This window comes from Peromyscus eremicus, chromosome 5 (genome assembly GCF_949786415.1).
Source record: "Peromyscus eremicus chromosome 5, PerEre_H2_v1, whole genome shotgun sequence".
NCBI lineage: Eukaryota > Metazoa > Chordata > Mammalia > Rodentia > Cricetidae > Peromyscus > Peromyscus eremicus.
In genome coordinates this window covers 76,861,499-76,884,418 of record NC_081420.1, presented here as the reverse complement: position 1 = coordinate 76,884,418, position 22,920 = coordinate 76,861,499, and the positions used below count along the sequence as shown (strand labels likewise).

Below are 22,920 nucleotides of genomic sequence, written 5' to 3'. Positions count from 1 at the left end.
ACACAAGTGCATACAGGTGTCACTAACTAGACTCAGTAACTAGACTCAGTAACTAGACTCAGTAACTAGACTCAGTAGGCGTTCTCGCTCTCTCTCGCTTTCTCTCTCTCTCTCTCTCTCTCTCTCTCTCTCCCTCTCTCTCTCTCTCTGTCTGTGTGTGTGTGTGTGTGTGTGTGTGTGTGTGTGTGTGTGTAAAAAACAGTAATAAGAATAGAAGTCATGAATTCAGGAGACGATACAGGAAGGGTATGAGATGAGTTGGAGAGGAAAAGGAAGAATGATGTAATTACAATGTACTCATGCATGAAATTCTCAAAAACTTAAAATTAATAAAAAAAAAAAAAGGGTGTTGTTTACCAAACTCAACCACTAACACAAATCTTAGCTCTAAGTGGCTGGGGAACTAGTAAACATGTAAAAGGGTCACCTTCTCCTTGTCTTATGAACTCAACTTTTTTTCCTATGAAGAAAGAAGTTTTATATAATTTATTCAATGATCACATGCAACTGTATTATTTTTTTAATGTGTATAAAAACACTTAGGCAATCTCTCTACCAGTCTTCCTAAGTAAAATGAACTTTGGCCCAAAGTTCTCTAAAAAGCTGCTGTGAATATTAAGGAGGGCTTCACAAGAAATCAAATAAGGCCACACACAATAATTTTTCTCCTTTCCAGGAAAGGGAGCTGATACAGGCCATCTGGCCCAAATTGAACAGTAACTGTTCACATGTCTTTAAAATATCATTAGTGCAGGCTACTCTACTGGCCAGAGGGAAACATTAGCTCAAAACAAGATCCTACAAGCTTGTCACAATTAATTCACAACAGAGTGAACTAAAATGAGCAACACCCATACATACTAGCATTCTTTTTATGTTCTTGTTGTTTTCCAAGACAGGGTTTCTCTGTGTAGTCCTGGCTGTCCTAGAACTCACTCTGTAGACCAAGCTGGCCTCAAATTCAGATCTGCCTGCCTCTGCTTCCCAAGTATTGGGATTAAAGGTATGAGCCACCACAACCAGCATGCTAAATTTTTCGTTTGTTTTTTTTTTTTGTTTTTTGAGACAGGGTTTATCTGTGTAATAGTCCTGGATGTCCTGGAACTCACTTTGTAGACCAGACTGGCCTCGAACTCACAGAGATCTACTTACCTCTGCCTCCCAAGTACTGGGATTAAAGGCATGTGTCACCACTGCCTAGCTTACTAAATGTTTTCTAAAAAGTAAGCTTTACATTTATTTTAAAAAATGTCACAATACACTAGTATATCAGTAATCTTTGGAGGTCTTCTGGTAATCCATTATATATAAAACTTAAGTAAAAATATGCATTATATCTAGTCTTCTATATGACAAAGATCCAAAGACATATATGCACATAAGCACACACACACACACACACACACACAAATTCGTATGTTGAGCTCCAGTAATAAAGAAATTGATCAAGCTCTGCTTAGAACAACAAGCAATAATTAATGAAAGGACAGTGGATTAAAAAGTCCAAAAAAAACCAAAAGTATAAAATCTCTTCTAATCTATGCAGGCATATCCAGGGCCCACCCCTTACTGGGGAACTACAGGCAGTAATTGATGGAGGAGGGAGAATCACTCTTCTTGGAGGATGTGGCCACTGGTAGCATTCCCATGCTCTAGTATAAGCCCCATAGTCATAAGGACTAAGCATGGCAAACAAAATAAATAAAACCACTCAACAGGAGGAAAATCATGCTTCATACTGGAAACCTAGCCAGCTTCCCTGGCCTAGAGAGGTAATGGGCTTTAGAAAAGAATATAGCACCTCCATTTTGCTAGGTCAGCACAATTCCTTATTGTTAGGTCTCAAACCAAAGACAAATCTCACTCAGTACCTGTGACTTCCTTCCAGCACTTCTCACCCCACCCACACCCAAAACCTCTTCCTGCCAGGGGCTAGGCTTCTGCTTCCCTTCCCCCAGCTTGATCCCTAAATAACTTAGCCATTTCAGCTACACAGTTCTCTTGGCTAGACCACCTCTCTTGCTCTCCCTCCCCATTTCTCCTCTCATGGTCCAGTTTAGTCTGCCAGCCATGTTCTTCCCGGACTCTTCCTTCTGTCTGCTTTCTTTTTTATGTCTAAAATAAAAATCTTCTGCATACTTTAGGAGTAGTCATGTCTTCCTCCTTTTATTTCATTTTTTTCATTCACTTACTGTTATGCCCATATCAACACAGGGACCCCCAAAAGACCATCATGGAGACCAAATGCCATATGTAAAAGCAAAGAGCCTTTATTTCAAGCTCGAGCTTGGACTCTCCGTCTGTCCGATGCACCAGTGAGAGCAGAGAGCCCTGAGCCCAGGAGGGGTAGGGTTTTTATCATAGCAGAGGTTGGGGTGAGGGGATTTCCAGAGCTCAGGACCCTAATTAGCTGACATTTGTCTAGGTGTATCTTGGTAAAAAGGAAATAGGTGTGTGCTAGGCTCAGAGGCATCTGGTGACCTTATCTAACTGTTGGAATGTTTGGGATGTCAGGTCCTTCCCCTCAATGCTGGCCCTCCCTTGGTGAGGTCAGCTTATGGCTTTTCCTGGATCAGGGTGTTACCCGTCTATAAGCCTGTCATAGCAGCTGTGTGGTCAAGCTGTTTTGGGCCCCCCATACTTACCACATTCTCAGATAAGTGTAGATATCATCCATCATCAATGAAACCTCTCTTTACAGCAAATGGAGACTATCACAAAAAGCCCCAACTGAACAGAATGCAGAAATCAACAGATCACAACAAGTCCAACCCCAGAGGATACATCTGCACCATAGCTCCTGCATTTATTGACTTGGAGAACATGGTCAAAGAGGGAACAGAAAGATTTTAAGAGCCAGAACACCAGGAAGTCTACTGTGATACAGTCTCTCCTAGAAATGGCTGTATAAACAAGACCAGAACAATGGCAGTATCAATGGACAAGTTAATATGGAAGGGGGAAGTTTGGGGGGAATCCCACACCTAGGGATGTAAGGTTTATGTCCTTAATTATGTCACCAGCCTGCGACAGTGTCCCAGCCTAAAAAGCGGGCATGCTCTGTCTGTCCCCTCTTTCCATATTCTCCCTCCTCCATGCGGTTTCTTTCTCTCTCTCCCCAAAGCTCTAGAAAGGTAACCATGGCTCGTGATTCTTCTGTCACCGATACATCCAGCACCCCCCCACCCCCCCCCACCCCCCACCCCCCCACCCCCCCCCACCCCCCCCCGCCGCATAACCAACAAGGGACAAAGAACTAACTATAGGCAAGTGATGACTGCTGAGAGAAGGAAAATTTGCTTCTCCCAGAGAGGAGTCCTTACTGGGGGGTTCATCACCTTTAAGCCCAGCCTTGGAGACCAAAGGTAAAAAAATGAAAAAGAGCCCAATGGACAGCTGCATGTGAGCCCATAAAGAGATTCTAATGGACTCTGACTTGGACAATTAGAAAATGCCCTCAGTTCTGGCTTCTCCTGACTCCTGGCTGAGGACCTGCAATGCTAATCACTTTTGCCTTTATTTTCCCCTTGCAGCTCTTTTCAGACATCAGCCAAAAATTTCCTTTACTCCCTACAACTGGCAGCTATATAAATAAAATAAATGGTGAACTTTTGGGATCTTTCAGATGGACCACTGGAGATGTATCTCAACTACCACCTCATGCAGAAAGCTGACTGGTCATTACCCCAGTTGCCTGACAGCAGTTAGGGTTACCCATTCAGAAAGAATGATGACAGTAGCAGGTAGAAAGTGGCTAAGCAGTTTAGGGTAAAAAGACCCCAAAGAAAAGTGGCTAGTTTCTTTCTTGACTAAAAGCTAAAAATGTCCTTGGTCCTGTCCTGACCGGAGACCAGAAAAGCCAGACACGTTCTGGGCCTCTGAGCACTGATCTGGTTCCTAAATAATTTTAGGGATACCTCTTAAAAGGGGGAAATGTTAGATTGGCAATAAAGGCCCATTTAGGGAAAACACGTTACAGTCAAGACAATGGAATCTCTGGCCTGGGTCAAGACCTAATTTTAGCTGGGCATGTCAATCTCCTGACCAAAAGACCACTCCTAGGAAGCCTAAGCCACGCTAAAGAGATAAACAGAGTAATTATCCCTTTAACAAGACAACGTGCTTCTCCCTCCCAAAACGCCAGCCCCAGTACAGCTGTCAGGGTCAAAGCAGCACAGCTTTGTAACTGCCTATCTTTTGAATTATCCAGGACGGCAGAACTTCTCTTCCTTCTATCTTTTTAAACAAACATGGCCTTCGGTAACACTCTGGGCCCGACTCTTTCTCTACAGTGTACCCCCTGCCATGTGGCTGACCTTCACACTTGTTAATTCATAAGGCAGGCCTTTCTGACTACTCTCCTCCATGAAGATGCTGAGCTTTACGACTTAAAAAGGAAAAGATCAACAAGGCTATAAACCAGACTAACAAAGAGAAAACTCAAATTTAAAAAAAAAATCTAATATGAAAGTTCTGAGTGCCGAGCAGTGAGGAAGAGGCAGGAGGATCTCTTGAATTCAAGGTCAGCCTGGTCTACAGAGCAAGTTCTAGGGCAGCCAGGACTGTACAGAGAAGCCCTGTTTCAGAAAACAAAAAGAAAAGGAAGTTCTGAGTATTACAGGTTGGACAACCCTTATCTGAAATGAATGCTTAAGATTCTGGGATTCTTGGACTTGGGGCCATCTGCATAAGAACCCCACCATCAAGCTGGTGCTCAGCTATAGACTCAAACTGTACATTTTTGGACCAGTGGTGATCAACTTCTGCTACTAATTTTACAGAAGGAAAAGATGATTAAATAAAAACTGGAAAACAAGTTGAATAATCTAGATGAATGAACAAATTCCTAGAAACACGGTTTCCCAAAATTGACTCAAAGAAAGAGGAAATCTTCAAACTCAGAAACTATTAGAGACTTAATAAGTAATCAATCAAGGTTACTCACAGAATGCAAGGATGACTGAATATAAATAATACATTAGCAAAATGAAGGGGGGAAAGAACATGATCATTTTAATTGACACAGAAAAGGCACTGAGCGAAATTCAATACACTTTCATGATTAAAAAAAAAAAAAAAAAACCTCAACAAACTAGAAATAGAAGGAAATTTCCTCAAAATGATAAAGGTCTTTCGTCTTTCTGTTAGTCAGATTTCTGTTGCTGTGCTAACATCCCTGACATAAGAACTTAAAATGACAAAATATTTCATTTGGCTCACAATTCCGGTGGTTCAAGTTACTTAGCTTCACAGATGTTAGCCACTGAAGAGGCAGAACATCATGCCAGGGGCCACATGATGGAACAAAGTTCTTCAGCTCAAGACAATCAGGAAGCAAAGAGGGAGAGAGGCAAAGGAGCCAAACACTAGATACACTCCTCTGGTGGCCTGCTTCCCTACCTTCCCAAGTTCCCATCACCTCCCACACATCATCAAAGTGTGACTCTATCAGTACATATAGATCTACTGATTGTTGGTTTTAAATAATAATAAGCCCGTGCTGGTTACCCTGCAAGGAAAGGTCAGAGACCCGACAAAACCCAGTATCAGAGCTTTACTGGGGGGGGGGGGCAGAAAAGAGTAACCAGGCCTGGGAAGAGGCATGTGCAGAGGAGAGAGAGAGGGGGGAGGAGGAGAAAGCAGAAGAGAGACGGGAGGAGTCTGTGTCGGCTTTTAAAGATTCCTCTGCACATGCAAAGGTGGAGCTTACAGAGCTATGCCAAGCATGCACCGATTGCCAAGATGTAAAAGACAATCCTCACAATAGGGGAAAACATTTGCAAATCATGTGTCTGATAAAAGATGAAAATCCAGCACATGTCTAAGAACCTCTACAACAAACAACAAAAACACCTAATCACCACAATAGTTCATTAGACATTTCTGCAAAGAACATAAACAGCCAATAAGCATATTAAAAATATGTTCAACTTTCCCTGGATATTAGTGGCATGCTTATTAAAAACCACAATGAGCTAGAATTTCATAACTATTTCCATGGTTATTTCATATATTAAAAAAGTGGAAAGTAATAAGTATAGACAATATGTAGAGCAGTAGTTCTCAACCCTCCTCATGCTGCGGTCCTTTAATATAGTTCCTCATGTTTTGGTGACCCTCAATCATAAATGCTGTGGGATGTTCTGTATGGCAAATGTGTTGCTGATTAGTCAATAAATAAAACACTGATTGGCCATTGGCTAGGCAGGAAGTGTAGGTGGGACAAGGAGGAAAATAAAGCTGGGAAGTGGAAGGCTGAGTCAGAGAGACACTGCCAGCCGCCATGATGAGAAACAGCATGTGAAGATGCCGGTAAGCCATGAGCCATGTGGCAAGGTATAGATTTATGGAAATGGATTAATTTAAGCTGTAAGAACAGTTAGCAAGAAGCCTGCCACAGCCATACAGTTTATAACCAATGTAAGTCTCTGTGTTTACTTGGTTGGGTCTGATCGGCTGTGGGACTGGCAGGTGAGAGAGATCTGTCCTGACTGTGGGCCAGGCAGGAAAACTCTAGCTATACATAAAATTATTTTTGTTGTTACTTTGTAACTGTAATTTTGCTACTGTTAGGAACTGTAATGTAAAATATCTGATATGCAGGATGGTCTTAGGAGAGGTCACCACCCACAGGTTGAGAACTGCTGATAGAGAGGAGAACTGTGCACAGCTGCTGTTGTGAAACACAGACCGGCATTCCCCCAATATTAAAAGTACAACTACTGTATGGATAAAGGCAGGACCACACCTAAGTAGAGACCCAAAAGAAGTGACAGCAGGGACTCAAGCATATCTGTGGACAACACAATCATAGTGGTCATCTACAACCACCAAAATGTACAAACAACTCAAGTCTGCAGTAGTGGATCAGTGAATCAACAAAAATGGTGCACACAGTCAAGGAAATATTATTTGAACTTAATAATGGAACTGGGTACTGGCACATGCCACAATATGGACTGGCCTTGAAAATATTCCGCTAAGTGAAATAAGCCAAATACAGTAAGACAAATGCTGCACAAGTCCACTTGTACAACGTACCTAGAATAGGCAAACTTCACAGAGACAGAAAGTAGAATAAAGGTCACCAAGAACTGCAGAGAAGATGTAGTAAAGAATTATTTAAAGTTCTAGAAATGAATAGTGTTATAATAGTGAATGATAGTGAGATATATAAGTAAAAATGGTTAAGATGGTATGGTTCATACTCTGCATGTTTCATCATAACATAACTATAAACACTGACCTCCACAACCACAAAACAGCTAAATAAATGTATGACCTAGAGAACTCCTGTACATATTAAAGAAACTCAATCTGTAGTTAAAAGTCTACCCATGAAAAAGAAATCTCTAAAGCCCCTGTGAGTTCAACTAAATTGATTCTACACAAAATCTTAGAGAAACTGAAGTGGACTCTTCCTTAATTCTTTAATTCTTTTATAAGTCCTATAATTGTACTGACATCAGAACCAGAGAAAGGTATGAGTTAAAGGAAACTATTATCTTTCACAAACACAAATGGGAATCCTAAACAAAACCTTACTTAATGAATGTAAAAGTAGGTCAAGAACAACAAAGATGACAACTACCTGGGCCCATCTTAGAAAGGGAAAATAAAGCAATGTACACACACTTTATTATGCTCAACTGAAGACGATCTGCTCATCAAAGGGCACACACACACACACACACACACACACACACACACACAACCAAAACCCACGGTGCATTTCTGAGGAACCTTCCCCATAAGCTTGTGATAGAAGAGCATTTCTTCACCTGATACAGGGAATCTACAAAACACATACAATGAACATCACACAGAAGTCAGAAATGTTTTCCCTTACTGCCAGTTATGAAATAAGGACAACTCTCACCACCTCTACTCAGCACTGTACAGTACCTCACATCTTTAGCCAGGACAATAAGAGAAAGAAAGGACACAGATTATAAAGAAAGAATGTAAAAATCTAAAAGAACGAGAACAAAAAACTAAAAACCTCCTAGAATTTCCAAGTGTCACCATGTGTTGTAGTTAGGGTTACACTGCTGTGATGAAACACAATGACCAAAGGCAAGTTGGGGAGGAAAGGCTTTATTTCATTCAGGTCCAGATAACAGTTATCATCAAAAGCAGTGCGGGCAGGAACTCAAGCAGGACAGAACTGGAGGGAGGGCAGGAGCTATCACAGAAGCCAAGGAGGGGTGCTGCCTACTGACTTGCTCCACATGGTTTGCTCAGCCCATTTTCTAATAGATCTTAGGACCACTAGCCTAGGGGTGGCCACATCCACAATGGCCTGGGCCCTCCCACATACAGGCCTACTGGCTTGCTTATAGCAGATCTATGGAGGCATTTTCTCAATTGAGGCTTCCTTTTCTCCAATAACTCTAGCTTGTGTCAAGATGACATAAAACTAACCAGCACAGTGTCTTTAAAAAAATGACATAACAGGTTGGAAGATATAAAATTAATATTTGAAATATTGAGGTTGTTTTGTTTTGTTTTGTTTCAAGACAGGGTTTCTCTGTGTAGCTTTGCGCCTTTCCTGGAACTCACTTTGTAGACCAGGCTGGTCTGAGCATTTTTTTGTATCTGTATCCTGCCTCAGCCTAGAGTGTCCTAAAACTTACAGCAATTCTTTTGTCTTAGCCTCTCACATGCTAGGATTACAGGTGTGACTACAACTTGCTAAGAGTACTTCTTTCTATATGTTAGTAATGAAGGGAAAACAAAAATAAACTCCTAGTATTTAGAATGAAAGTCCATGGAACACCTAGGCTTAAATCTGGCAAAACCTGTGAAAGATCTTGTGATGTGAATAAGAAATGTCACCCATAGCCTCATTTATTTAAACACTTGGACCCCAGTTGGTGGTACTGTCTGGGAGGTTATGGAACCTTTAGGGGGTAGAGCCCTGCTGGAGGAAGTATATCTATCACTGGTGGGTAGGCTTTGAGAGCATATAACCTCACTACTTCCTGTTCTCTCTTTCTCTTCCTGTATGCTGATGAAATGTGATCGATTGATCAATCTCTCAATCTCTGTCTCTTCTTCTTCTTCCTCCTCCTCTTCCTCCTCCTCTTCCTCTTTCTCCTGTTACTGTTCCTGTTCCTATGGCCATGTCTTCCCCACCATTATGGACTCTATCCCTATGGAGTCATAAGCCAAAATACATTCGTTTTCCCCTAAGAGATTTTTATCAGGGTATTTTATCACAGCAAAAGATAATGATAATAATAATAATTAATATAGGTATATATACCCAAAATCACAAAACATTAAATCTTTTTTTCTTTAAGATAGTGATACTAGGTAACCCAGTCTGGCATCACTATCATTGTGTATTCTAGGATACAGACCCTTTTGCCTCAACCTCCAGAGTGCTGTGAGTACAGGTCTGTGTCACCACTTAATGCTTATAAATATTTTTAAAAAATCAATTCTTCTAAAAATGACCTGCAGACACAACACAACCACTATCACAATCCCAGCAGGTTTCTATTTAAAATCAACTAACCAATTCTAAAGTCCAATGAGAACCAAAATAGTTCAAACTTTTAAAAGAAAAAAAAATAGAGAAGACTACCAAGGCTGATTCACAGATTGATTACAAAACTACAGAAAGGAAGACAGTGAAATACTAACATAAAGACAGGTGTAGACAGCCCAGAAACACACTGAGACACCTAAAGACAACTGATATTTTTATAAGGGCAGGAAAGCTGTTCAGTGTGGATTCTTTTCAGTCAGTGGTTTTGGAACAACTAGATATCCATATGCAAAATAACAAAAAAGAAAATCATGTGGCCTTCTGCTAGGCAAAAAAACAATACTGAAATCATAATACATAAATGGAAAAGTTGATACAAGGAATTTCATTGCAATAAATTTGTGCACTTAGAAATGTACTATTAGAAAAATTATGGTAAAAGAGTGGGTCTAAAATATCTACAAAGAAAATAACACCTACAAAAAAATATATGCTGAATATAAAAAGCTCTCAAATCTCAACATTAAGAAAACAATACAAGGGCTGGAGAAACGGCTACTTGGTGTTGCTCTTTAAGAAGATCTGGGTTCCTTCCAGTACTCTCCTATCAATTAACAACTCAGTTCCAGAGGACTGAAGGTTCTCTCCTGGACTCTGCCAGCACTACATACAAGTGGTGCACGGACAAAACACAAATACACATAAAATAAAAATAAATTTTAAAAAAGAAAGAAAACAACAAGTAAAAAGAAATTGAGACTCAGATACTTTACACATACATGGCAACAAATAAGAACTTAACATGATAAACATCAGCAGTTATCAGAGAAATCCTAATTAAACAACAACCAGACACCACATACCTACACAAATGGTTACAATCTGAAAGACAGTTAAGTGTATCACTTCTCAACAGACACGGAGTTAGAAGTGAAATCGTCTCCTTCACTGATAGAAGACAATATTTTCTGCAGACATGGCTTGTTTGTGTGACGCTTCAGCTTCATCACTCCAACAAACACGATGTTTTTATAAACCAGAGTTTAGATTTTAAACCTTGCAGGCCCTCATCTTAGGAAGCCTTTCATACTGGCTCTAAATTCTTCAGTGTGGCATCCTCTCTACATTCTCCCATTTGTAGTAGCTTGATACTCCACTGCTTTATGTTGTGGAAAAAATCTTTTTGTACACTGTGAAGATGTGTCACTTGGATTGGTTCAACAAAAAGCTGAATCTAGGCAGGATACTTGGGTCAGAGAGGATGCTGTGAAGATGGTGGAGATGCCAAGAGACACAAAGCAAGCAGGATAGGCAATATAAAGATGAGGTAATAAAACGAGGCAGAAAGTAAATTTATATGGATACTTGTCATTGTTTAGTGGGACTGGTTACAACTTATTATTGGTAATGGTCAGGAAAAAAAGCTGAACAAAGAATTTTAGATTTAGGGATCTTGTTCTGAAAAATAATGGGAGATATAGAAATGACAGGATAAAAGTGTAGATTATTGAATCTACTTTTAAACTAAAAAAAAGCAACTACTAGTCTTAAATATTTTATATTGGTATGGATTGTTATATATTGATATAAGTTTAGGGGTATTTTTGTTATATTGTATATATGTTTACTCTTGTTTAAGGTATTTTTGTATATTGATACAAATTTAAGGTTATTTTTGTTAGAACACACTATAAATACATTTCTACTTGTTTAAGGTATTGTACCTATGCAGCTCATTTAACAATGTAATGTAAATTTCTATTCCTTGAAAGTTATTATTACAAGCTATTTAGGATAATAAAGAAATGTAGGTTAGTAGTTAGTCACCTATAACAAACTTGTAGTTAAGTATGTTTTCAAGGTCAAACAGAGATACAGTTTAGATAGACAGGTGGTCTTGAAACACTTCAGAGATCTACAGAATATGACATTTAAGAGATTTTAATTACATAAGGCTTTTCATGACAATGAGATACATCTGCTCCTGGCAGCACCAATCTACTTCAGAGAAGATGATGGTCATTGAAGAACCTCTATATGGAGTTTGCTTTCTTTGTGGCAAAAGTTAGCCACTGGGCAAGAAACTGTCCTTGCCTCGACTGCAGACAGTATGCTGTCCAAATGGGATAATCAGGACACAAAAGAAAGCAACTGCTGAACTTTGCTAAGACAAGGTAGGACAGTCCTTCAAAATTTCAGTTTTACAGAAAAGTCTATAAGGTAATTTAGGCCTGTAGTCCAAAGATGGATGCCCTAACGTTACAGAGGAACCTTGGGGTGACTGTCCAGGCAGCCAGATGTCTCTGTGATTTCTTAGTTTTAGAAGTTACTTGCTCAGTACTTCCCATTTACTCAAGTAATATTTTATCCTTTTTGAGTCTCTAAAGATTGAAGACTAAATAATTAGTTTTACAGTTTTCTTTGTTACCAAATTCAAAAAAGAAATTTACATAAGAGATGTTGAATTTATAAGATTGAGAGACATAAAAGTTTAAAGTGCTTATCTAAAAAAATGTTTTGAGGTCTAAAAAGTTTTAAGGTGGTAATACAAATTATAATAGAAAATGGTTTAGGTACAAAACTTTAATTCATCAACATAAGATGATAAGAAAGTATTTTCTCTGAATATGCCAAATACAAATGGACTGGACTTTGTGAATGTAATTCTGTTTGATAATTGTCCTTATTGTATATAGTTTCATTTGTTAAAGTTAATACCTTTCCTTTCTATTTAGACAATACCTGATTATTATTCTTACTTTATATAGTTTTACTATGTTAGAGTTAAAACCTTTCCCTTTTATTTAGACAAAAGTGTGTGTGGGGGGAGTGGTATTGTAGAATAATCTTTTTGTATACTATGAAGATGTGTCACTTGGATTGGTTTAACAAAAAGCTGAATGATCAATAGCTAGGCTGGATTCTAGGGGCAGAGAGGACACTGGGAAGAAAACGAAGACTCAGAGCAAGATGGATGGACAATATGGAGATGAGGTAATAAAGCCATGAGGCAGAAAGTAAAATTAAAGAAATGGTTAATTTAAGTTATAAGAGCTAGTTAGAAACAAGTCTAAGCTATCGGCCAGGCTTTCATAATTAATAAGTCTTTGTATAGTTACTTGGGAGCTGGCTGGCGGGAGAGTGAAAGACTCACTACAGCTTTAGGTATTGAGTCCACCTGCCTTGTGGCTTGAAGTTTTTTAGCTATCTTCTGCATTAGTGGGATATTGAGATTGTGCTTTAGTATTTCCCTCTCTGTTATATTAGTTAATTATCAAAAAGCAAATATAACTCACAGTACCACTGTGAAACACTATATGCAACAATTATCTTAAAAGTTTCTTTATACACGATGGACATTTTAATCTCTAACTATACTACTGAAATACAAAGATATATGTTCATAGCTAGTCTACTGTGAGGTGAAATACTGATTTTGTATAAAACACTAATTTTCACAACTGAAAAAAAAAGATAAACAACTGAACCAATTGTTTTTGTCTTTTAGATCTATGGGTGTGGTGGCTGTAACTGAAATCAGAAAGTAATCTCATGCCCAAATGTAGAGATTTTTAAACTCAAGTAGTTCCTCAGGGCCAACTTGGGGAACAAATTATAGATATTTCATTGTACTTTAGTATTTGTTTTGGTAAAAGATACAGCCTTTTAGTAATATAGACAGCCCATGATGGCTGCCATTCTGTGAGTCCTCATGTCATTTCAGTTTCAAATGACTTTTCTATTAGGCATGATTCATTTCTTCAGTAAAAATTCCATTTCAGTCATTTGCCCCCGTCAGCTGTCACTCATCTACACCTCTATCTATTACAGCACAAAACAACCCATGCTCTGAACAGGCAAGTTTTATTACATAGTTTAAAATGAGCAAATATGCGAAAACCAGAACAAAATGGAGTTTGACTTGCTAGTATCTTCAATGGTTCCCTTTCTTATGGCATACACAGAAATAAATCTGTAATATCTATGCCACACAGATGCTAAGTAATGAAGTAATGCCTAATAAAATTTATTAAAAATTTAGAGACATTTTGATTCTGTACTGACAGAAACAAACAAAGATGAATGCTTCCTCACAGAATCCAAGTACTAAATGTAGACACGAGGAGAGCATTTGAAAAGTCATTTGACATCCACAGCTAGGGTAACAGAATCACATGTTATCTTTCCTATCTGTTGCAGATTAAAACAAGAGCACAAAACCATGACAAGAAACAGGACATATATACAACCTCAAAAAGTGTCTTTCCACAGGAAAGCTACAAAGAGAAAAATAAAAACATTACAATGAAGAAACTGGGCACCTTGTATGACTAAAAGCCCCCAGCATCAGAACAATACACACCATGAACCTCTTGCTATAACATCCTAAAAACATTTTTGTGAAATTCCTAAAAAAAAAAGCATAACTAGAATCTACCTTGGAAAACACTGGGCAAATGAAATGAGGGGCAGTCTACAGAGCAACTGGCCTGTACTCTTCAAAACTGTCAGACACAGACAACCAAAGACCAGTGAACTGTTAAAACTAAAAGAGACTGAAGAGATGTAGGCATGGTGGCTCAAGCTTATAATCCCAACAAGTGGGAGGTGGCTAGGCTGGAGGGCCATCACCAGTCTGAAGCCATCCATGCTGTAGAGTGAGTTCCAGGCCAATCTGAGCTAGTGTAAGAACCTGCAGAAAGCAGGGTGAGGGGTCAGGAACTGGAAACGACTAACATTGCTTGACCCAAAACATCATTTAGGCCTAATTTTGCTATATTGGGTATTGATAGGCAGTTGATGAAATCTGTCAGTGGTCAAAATTTTATCTTTGTTCACTTAGGAAACATACATTAAAATGCTTAGATATTAAAGACAAAAGCCTGCAACATATTCTTAAGCAATTAATTTAAGAATAATCCTGTGTGTGATTCAGCATAAGAATGATAAGGCAAGGCAGAGGGAGATGGCTAAGTCAGCAAAGATCTTGCTCTGCAAACCTAAAGGACCTGAGTTCTATCCCAATACCCAGATAAGAAAAGTCAGGCATGTTAGCATACACCTGTCATCCTAGTACCTGGGAGGATATGCAGGCTAGTTTTATGTCAACTGGACACAAGTTAGAGTATTTTGGGAAGTGGGAACCTCGAATACCCTGTCAGAATGACCTGTGGGCAAGTCTGTCATTTTCTTGATTAACAGCTGATGTTAATCACTGTGAGCTGTGCCATCCCTGGGTAGGGGACACTAAGGTATTTAAGAAAGCAAGCTGAACAAGCCATGAGGAAGAAGCCTGTAAGCAGCACTCCTCCATGGCCTCCGCATCAGCTCTGACTCCAAGTTCCTGCTCTGTCTGCCTTCCTGCACCAACTTCCCTGGATCATGACTGTGATGTGAAAGTATAAAGCAAAATAAACCCTTTCCTTCCCAAGTTACCTTTGGTCATGGTGTTTTATCACAGCAACAGAGTGCTTGCTGGCCGGCCAGCCAGCCTAGGCTCCTTTTAAAGTGCCTGAGGAATGATGATTGTACTCTGACCTTCACAAGCACTTATGTATACACATGTGTACATGCTCATACACAAAGAATAAAGCAAAAGTGATAAATACCAGCATTTAGGGAATGTGAGTGGAATATATAGAATTCCCCATTTTCCCTCTAAACCTGACATTAGCCCACAATAAATAAAAACAAAGCCAGGCTGGGCGGTGGTGGCGCACGCCTTTAATCCCAGCACTCAGGAGGCAGAGCCAGGTGGATCTCTGTGAGTTCAAGGCCAGCCTGGGCTACCAAGTGAGTCCCAGGAAAGGCTCAAAGCTACACAGAGAAACCCTGTCTCGAAAAATAAAAAAAAAAAAAAACAAAAAAAAAAACAAAAACAAAGCCAGTTAAAAGGAACTTTCACCGGGCAGTGGTAGTGCACGCCTTTAATCCCAGCACTTGGGAGGCAGAGGCAGGCGGATCTCTGGGAGTTCAAGGCCAGCCTGGTTTACAGAGTGAGATCCAGGAAAGGTGCAAAGCTACACAGAGAAACCCTGTCTCAAAAAACCAAAAGAAAAAAAAAAAAAAAAAAAAAAAAAAAGAACTTTCTACTTTCACTAGCAATGACAGTAAGATTTTTTTAGTAGTCTAGATGACAAGCCACTTTCAAGCACTCTAAATTTTATTTCTAAAATGCTTTTGGGGCTCTGGGAAAATGATTCACTCAGTAAAGTGCTTGCCACATAAACATGAGGACGTGAGTCCACATCTCCAGCACCCACGTAATAGCTGGGCACAGTGGCTTGTGTCTGTTATCTCAGCTTTTGGGAGGCAGAGACAGGAGGATCCTAGGACTTGCCCACTAGTCAGTCTAGCCAGATCGGAAAGCTCCAGGTTCAGTGAGAAGCCCTAACTCAAAGATTAAGGGGGGAGGGTGACAGAGGACAAAACCCAATGTCAACCTCTGGCCTCTGTGCAGTTATACACTCTCCCGTGAACAAACACACAGTTGACTTAGGTATCACTGCTCCTAATAGTTAATAACTGTTATCAAGGATATAAATTAAAAAAACACAATAAATACTGTAGCAATTATTAAAAGTATAAAATTAACAAACTTTGCTGCTAGGTCCATGGCAATGAAGACCAAGTTTATAGTATTCATCACTGTGAGAACAGTGGCTGGCATGCAGTAAATATCTAAATCACTACTATCTACTGCAGAATAAAAAACAATCCTGTATGGGAATGAAATGTGTATGCAAACCATCATTATCAGGAGTGCTAAGGGAATGGCACCAGATAAGAGACAAGGCTTTATGGACACCAAAGCTAAGCCTCACAGACAAGGTCTGCAGAGAGAGTGCAGGTGCTGAGAAGAGGGGAAGGAGTGAAGACAAACAGAGCCAAGGGCATAAACACATGTGGCATGCATTTCTACTGGACTTTTCAACTTAGCTCACCTATTGTTGCGGCAAGTTCTGGATCAAAGGTGTCATCTGTGAACCTCAGGAGCAGGCTAAAAGAGAGTTAAAGACAGGTTAGGACCTTATTTCTCTTTTTTGTTTGTTTGGGTTTTTGTTGTTTTTTTCGAGACCGGGTTTTTCTGTGTAGTTTGGGTGGCTGTCCTGGATCTCACTCTGTAGACCAAGCTGGCCTCGAACTCAGAGATCCGCCTGGCTCTGTCTCCTGAGTGCTGGGATTAAAGGCGTGTGCCACCAGCGCCCTATTTTAATCATAGATCTCTATGCTGCGATTGTTACATTGTATCACAATGATTACTTAGATACAGAGAGAAGAGCAGGGGAACTAGGGCACTGAAAAGACAATAACTGAACTGTCAATTTCCAAGACTCCCAAGACCAAAGGAAACCACTAACAAACAAATATATGCACTATGCTCTTCTACACAACTCCTGAAGAGTCAGCAGTCTGCTTTTTGTTGAAATCTGTATTGGTACACACTTCTGTGAAAAAGACACAGCAACACCTCACGCTGGGATAGGGATGATGGCAGGGGAACAACAGTCTCTTGGAATCAAAAGAGCTCACTATTGACTCTGCATTAAATAAAGACAGAAAGATGGAAAAGCACAGCAAACCGTAACAAGCAATAAAACATTAAGGTGTAATCAAACAGCAGGGAGAAAGATGACAGCCAGGCAAATGCTGGGAAGGGCACTGGAACTACAAACGGCTTTTAAGGGCAGTATGACAGGGAGTGGTCTACAGCTGAAAAGTTAACTCTACAAAATGGGGGCTAAAGAGTAAGGGGAGAAGGGCTACCCTCGGAAATAATGGTCAAGAAAGTAGCAAAGGACTGATAAAAGGAACAATGGCCGACTAGAAGGCCCACTGTGGCTCGCAAGTCCCAGTACTGTTTTACTCACTGTTGAGTGTCCCCTACTAGAGGCTCTTTGAGAATAAACTCTGTAAGGTTTTCATTAAAGCCCCACATGTACAAAGCTAATCGCCTCCTGCACACTACCTCCTAAGTACACCATTCCACCAGCCCGGGTCTGAGTGAGAGCCTTGAGGAACATTCTACAGGCTGTGATTACTGCTGCTAATGATGTGTCCACAGACCACAACAGCTTCCTGCTAGTCTCCAATACAGCACCATCAATTATAGTAAAAAAACAAAAACAAAAAACAAAACACAAACTTAAATCTCTTTTTCCTGGTTCTGCTATGTTTTATTTCCTACAAAACAGACACAATATAGTCAAAGTAACATAGAACAGTCAAAATCCAGAGATTTCTACTTAATATCTGGACATAGACTTCACTTCCACAGTAAGTTAAGTGAGACTGCGTATATGACCACACTTAAGGCCAAGCCCCATGCCCAGCAGTATACAGTCAAAAAAAAAAAAAAAAAAAAAAAAAAAAATGAACTCACTGGCACTTTGGGGAGATTTTCTTGTCCCACATTGCTTCATTTGCTTATTTTTTTATCTTATTGATCTTTTGCTTATATATTAGGGTTTCAGATTTTGTGTTTTTATGGTGTGTGTGTGTGTGTGTGTGTATACTTTTTTTTAACTCTGATTTGTTTATTGGCCTGTCTGTTTGTTTTCTAAATAGAGAAAGTAGGTACTGAGTTGGATGGTGAGGGGGAGGAAAGACAAGGGAGGAGAAACCATGAGGAGAATATGTTAAAAAAATATTTTCAATAAAAAATACTGTGGGGCACGGTGGCACACGCCTTTAATCCCAGCACTTGAAGACAGAGGCAGGTGGGTCTCTGAGTTCGAAGCCTGCCTGGTCTACAGATCTAGTTCCAGGGCGGTCTAGACTTCACAGAGAAACCCTGTCCAAAAAACAAAAACAAAAACAAAAAACAAAAAGTAACAAACTTATGACTCTTAATATCTACTTGTACAAAATGTCCCATCCCGATGCACCCAGCTACCTAGAATTTAAGAACAGAAAAGACATACCCCTATAATTCATTCATCACAGAAACACTGCCACAAAAATGCAGGCTAGCCAGCTATCATGGTGCACACCTTTAGTTCTAGCACTCTGGAGACAGAGGCAGGCAGACATATGCAGGCCAGCCTGATCCACACAGTGGAGTTCTAGAACGCCAGGACTACATAGAAAAACCCTCTCTTAAAAAAAAAAAAGAAAAGCAGGCTAACATTACCTTGTACAGTAGTAGTCATGGCAATACCATAAAAATGCAGACAATCAGAATGGCATTGAGGATTTTAACTGAACATAACAACAATAGGGCAGACACTCAGCCAGAAATGTTTCTTCTGTACTTGCTAGTCCTTACAAGAGGTACTTTGTCATTATAAGTACTTTGTTGGTATAGACAGGGAACTGGCACCATGTGAAACAAAACCCTTTAATACAAACCCTGAGTATAGCCAGGGGTATACCAGCAGCCCCAAATGTATTCTGAATTCTATGTAGGCACAGTCTATTTCTCTGTTAGATTATGAAAGGACTCTATAAGCCCCAACAAATGGTTAAGAATTCAGTTCTTACATAGTATACTTTCAAAGTTAAAAAAGGAAAATATTTTGCATGTAGAACTACAGATGGAAGAGTATGCTGTGTAGATAATACTAAATTTATATTAGTGTGAAGAAGCCAGGGTTTTGGGGTTTTTTTTTTTGGGGGGGGGGGGTCACAGGGTGCATGCCTGAAATGTCAGAATTTGGAAGGCTGAAGCTAAAAAAAAAAAGGAGTGGGGGACTGCTCCAAGTTTGAGGCTTAAGTCTAGCCTGGGTTACACAGTGAGTTCCAGGTCAGCCTGGGCTAAGAGTGTCTATCTAAAACATTAAAAAATGAAAGAGGGAGCAGGAGGACTAGGGAGGTAGTTCAGCAGTTACGAGCACTTGCTCTTCTTAGCACCATTCCATTCCCAGCTCCCATATCCAATAGTTCGCCCTCCTGTAACTCCAGCTCCAGGGGAGCAGATGCTCTCTTCTGGCCTCTCAGGGGACCTACACTCACAAACACATCAAATAAATAAATAAATAAACAAACAAATAAATATTTTAAACACAATAAATACTGTGATTATAGCTCATCTATATTTTTTACTGTAAAAATAAAATCCACGCCGGGCGGTGGTGGCCCACACCTTTAATCCCAGCACTTGGGAGGCAGAGGCAGGCGGATCTTTGTGAGTTCAAGGCCAGCCTGGTCTACAGAGCAAGATCCAGGAAAGGCACAAAGCTACACAGAGAAACCCTGTCTCGAACCCCACCCCCCCAAAAAAATTAAATAGATAAATAAAATAAAATAAAATCCACTTACAAAATGAGAGGGAAAGGAGTGTAGAAAGGATAGCAATTTGCCTAACAGATTCCTATATTTCATTCCAGCACTTGATACACTTCATTACATTTTTTACTTCACAAGCTGAGCCACAGAATCATAGCCTTGAACTGTACATTTAAGTGTTTGAAGGGTTTCTGGTCCAGCCTGGTTCTTTAATAGAGTACTACATAGTTCAAGTATCATACACAAGGCTACAAACCAATCCTCACCTCATGTCTACTGCAGCTTTCTAACAGCCTGAAATCAACTAGGAAAAAAATCCACTTGTTCAGATTAAAGTTATCCTCTGCTGTACAATAATTTCTCAACAACCCACTGCCACCTCACTTGGTCTAGCTCCGTAAGAAAACATAAATAACTGCTGGTTAGAACTACCCTTCAAGATCATGTCTATGACAAATGTTTCTGTACTAATCTGCCTTAAAAGGCAGAGACTTCTATTAGAATAGAGTCATGTATTCTTGTCATATCCACCAAGATAAGTGGTCAAGGCTATTTTCCACAATATATCACAGACCAATATTCTAGTTCCTTAAATCTAACACTGGTTTGTTGTTATTGTTGTTGTTGTTTTGGTTTTTTGAGAAAGAGTTTCTCTGCATAACCCTGGTTGTCCTGGAACTCGCTCTATAGACCAGGGTGGCCTTGAACTCAGCGATCTGCCTGCCTCTACCTCCCAAATGCTAGCATTAAAGGCATGCACCACCATGCTGGCCCAATACTGTTTTAAATGGGCTAAAATGTTAAAAACAATTTCAGCGAGCAATTCATAATTCATCATTAAGTACTTTAAAAAAGTTTAAAGTACATTTGACCCAAATAAGATTATCTAGGGGAATGAACAAGGAGAGAAATCCACTCAACACACTTTAAAAGAGTACTAAGAACCAGGCCTAGTACAGCATGCCTATAATCCTAGCACTTGAGGAACTGAGGTAGAAAGATTGTAAATACCAGGCCAACTGTTGTTTACAGACATAGCAAGTCCCAGGCCAGACAGTCTATGTAACCAGAAATAGTTTCAAGAAACTAAATAAAATAAAAGCAATAATCAAGGGGACCTCCAGTTAACCTTCTAGAAAAGTCTAACATACTCAATTTCACCCATTCAATACACTGTCTCAGCCAACCACATACTGGGTTGAGATGACAACCTGTTATTCTTGATTTCAAAAACAAGCTCTAAGCAGGCATGGTGATACATGCCTGTAATCTGTGCTCTGGAGGCCGGAGGAGGAGGATTCCGAGTTTGAGGCCAGCTAAGTGACATAAAAATTTCCAGGCCAGCCTCGATCACACAGGGAGACTACTTCAAAAGACAGAAAACAAGACAAACTTGATGTGGGTTCTTTCTCAAGTAAAAATGGAGAAAACAAAGATCGTGAAGGTGTATGAATTCTAGTAAAACTATGTCCAGTACATAAACTTTTTAACATTCATGTACAAAAAAAAAACCATAAAGATTTTATTCGTTACTTTAGCACACACCATTCTATTGTTATAGAAAGTTCCTTTAATTTGTTCCCTGGTGTTCAGAAGCATGTCACTATAGGACACTAAAAGTAAACATTAAAGGGGAACAAACTATGAAAATAGACTGTCAAGCTTTTAAAAATACAGGAAGATTGGGGTTTATTTAGTAAGCTTGCAAATACTTAAGTACCTACAAATCTAAGTCTTTATGGAATGTTTTCAAGTTATCTGTCAGATCTCACAAGGTAAAATCAAATATGAAATTGTTAACAGCTCTCTGGGACTTAAATGCTGTTTAAAGATCAAGAGAAGCTGAAATAACATTTATTCATAATCAGAGGGCAAGGATGACTTCACCTGGCGAACTTTGTCCAGACCTGGATGAAATCATAACCCTCTGGCAACACCCACCTAGGTCCACCTCTGACCTAATACACAACTCTACTGTCAATATACTCCTTCCCAAGGAATGAGTCAAAGTAAAAAAGACAATACAGTCTTTTCCCTTTCATTTCTATATAATGTGACAAGCCAAGAATAATCTCACCTAAAGGTGGCTCACTGCTTAAGTACCCTGTGCCTTAAAAGACATTTTTCAAGCAGGTATCCCCCGCCCCGCCCCCCGCAAAAAAAAAAAAAAAAAGAAAAGAAAAAAGATGCAACGAAAGATTGTGCTAAGATGAGCCAGGAATGTGACCTAAGACATCACCAAAGTTTCTGTGTAGAACATTAAGCACTTGAAGGACAGTTCTATCGAAATCGCAAAGTGATAAAGTAACTATTGATCTCAGCTCCGGGGGTGACGACTGGCTAAACTCTCGGGGTGACAGGCAGGCTGGACTCTAGGGATGACGATGACAGGTCGGCCGGACTCTATGGTTAAAGGCCGGCTGGATTCTCGGAGTGACAGGCCGGCTGGACTCTAGGGGTGACAGGCTGACCAGACTCTGGGGTGACAAGCAGGGGAATTCGAGGAGTGACAGGCCGGCTAGACTCGAGAGGACTAACAGGCCAGAGGGGTCCGGATCGCCTCGGCGGGATCAGGCCCAAGCCCGGGCGCCGAGCTGGGAGGAACCCGGCCTGTGAGGCCTGAGCCGGGCGCGCCGGCCCGGGGCGGAGCCAACAGGGCCGCGGCGACCGTTCCGGGAGAGCAGCCCGCAGCCCGGAGGCTGAGGGCCCGCCGAGCACCGCCTCACCTGGACTTGCCCACCCCACTCTCGCCGATGATGAGGATCTTCAGAGTGGTCAGCACGTCCTCGTCCATCCTGCGCCCGCTCGACTCGGACCCAGCCCCCGGCCCCGTCTGCGTTCCCCCGGGTCGGCGAAGACGGCCTGCGCATGCGCACCTCCAGGGTCCTCTCCCACAGGATGTTTGGGCAAGCGGAGGCCACAGATCGTCCGGTTCCGCCCAGAGGCGGCTCTGCGTCTGCGCACTCCCCGCAGCGCAGGCGTTCTTCCGGGTGGCTCCTGAGTGGTGCAGGGGCCGATGGACAGGGATGCATGTAAATCCGCCTACCTCCTTCCGGGCGCTGGCTCCGCCCCAGCCCTAACTCCTCCCGCTTCCGGTTTTACACTTGGGGGACTGGGTGTTACGTCAGCGTCCTCAAGACAGCTGTTGCAGTGTGCGAAAGTTGGTCCTTGGAGGTAAACTGTCTCAGATGTAGGTA

At 40.7% G+C, this 22,920-nt stretch overlaps 1 protein-coding gene across 1 annotated transcript in view; it reads right to left on the bottom strand.

Annotated features, from left to right (window-relative positions):
* Positions 1–22,656, bottom strand: part of Rab18 (RAB18, member RAS oncogene family) — a 36,755-nt gene extending 14,099 nt beyond the window's left edge. The window contains exons 1-2 of the mRNA XM_059263751.1: positions 22,450–22,656; positions 16,441–16,496 (exon numbers count right to left, since the gene is read on the bottom strand). Coding sequence (XP_059119734.1) covers positions 16,441–16,496; positions 22,450–22,517 — 124 coding nt within the window. The 5' untranslated portion in view covers positions 22,518–22,656. The remainder of the gene's footprint in view (positions 1–16,440; positions 16,497–22,449) is intronic.
* Between the last annotated feature and the right edge of the window lie 264 nt (positions 22,657–22,920).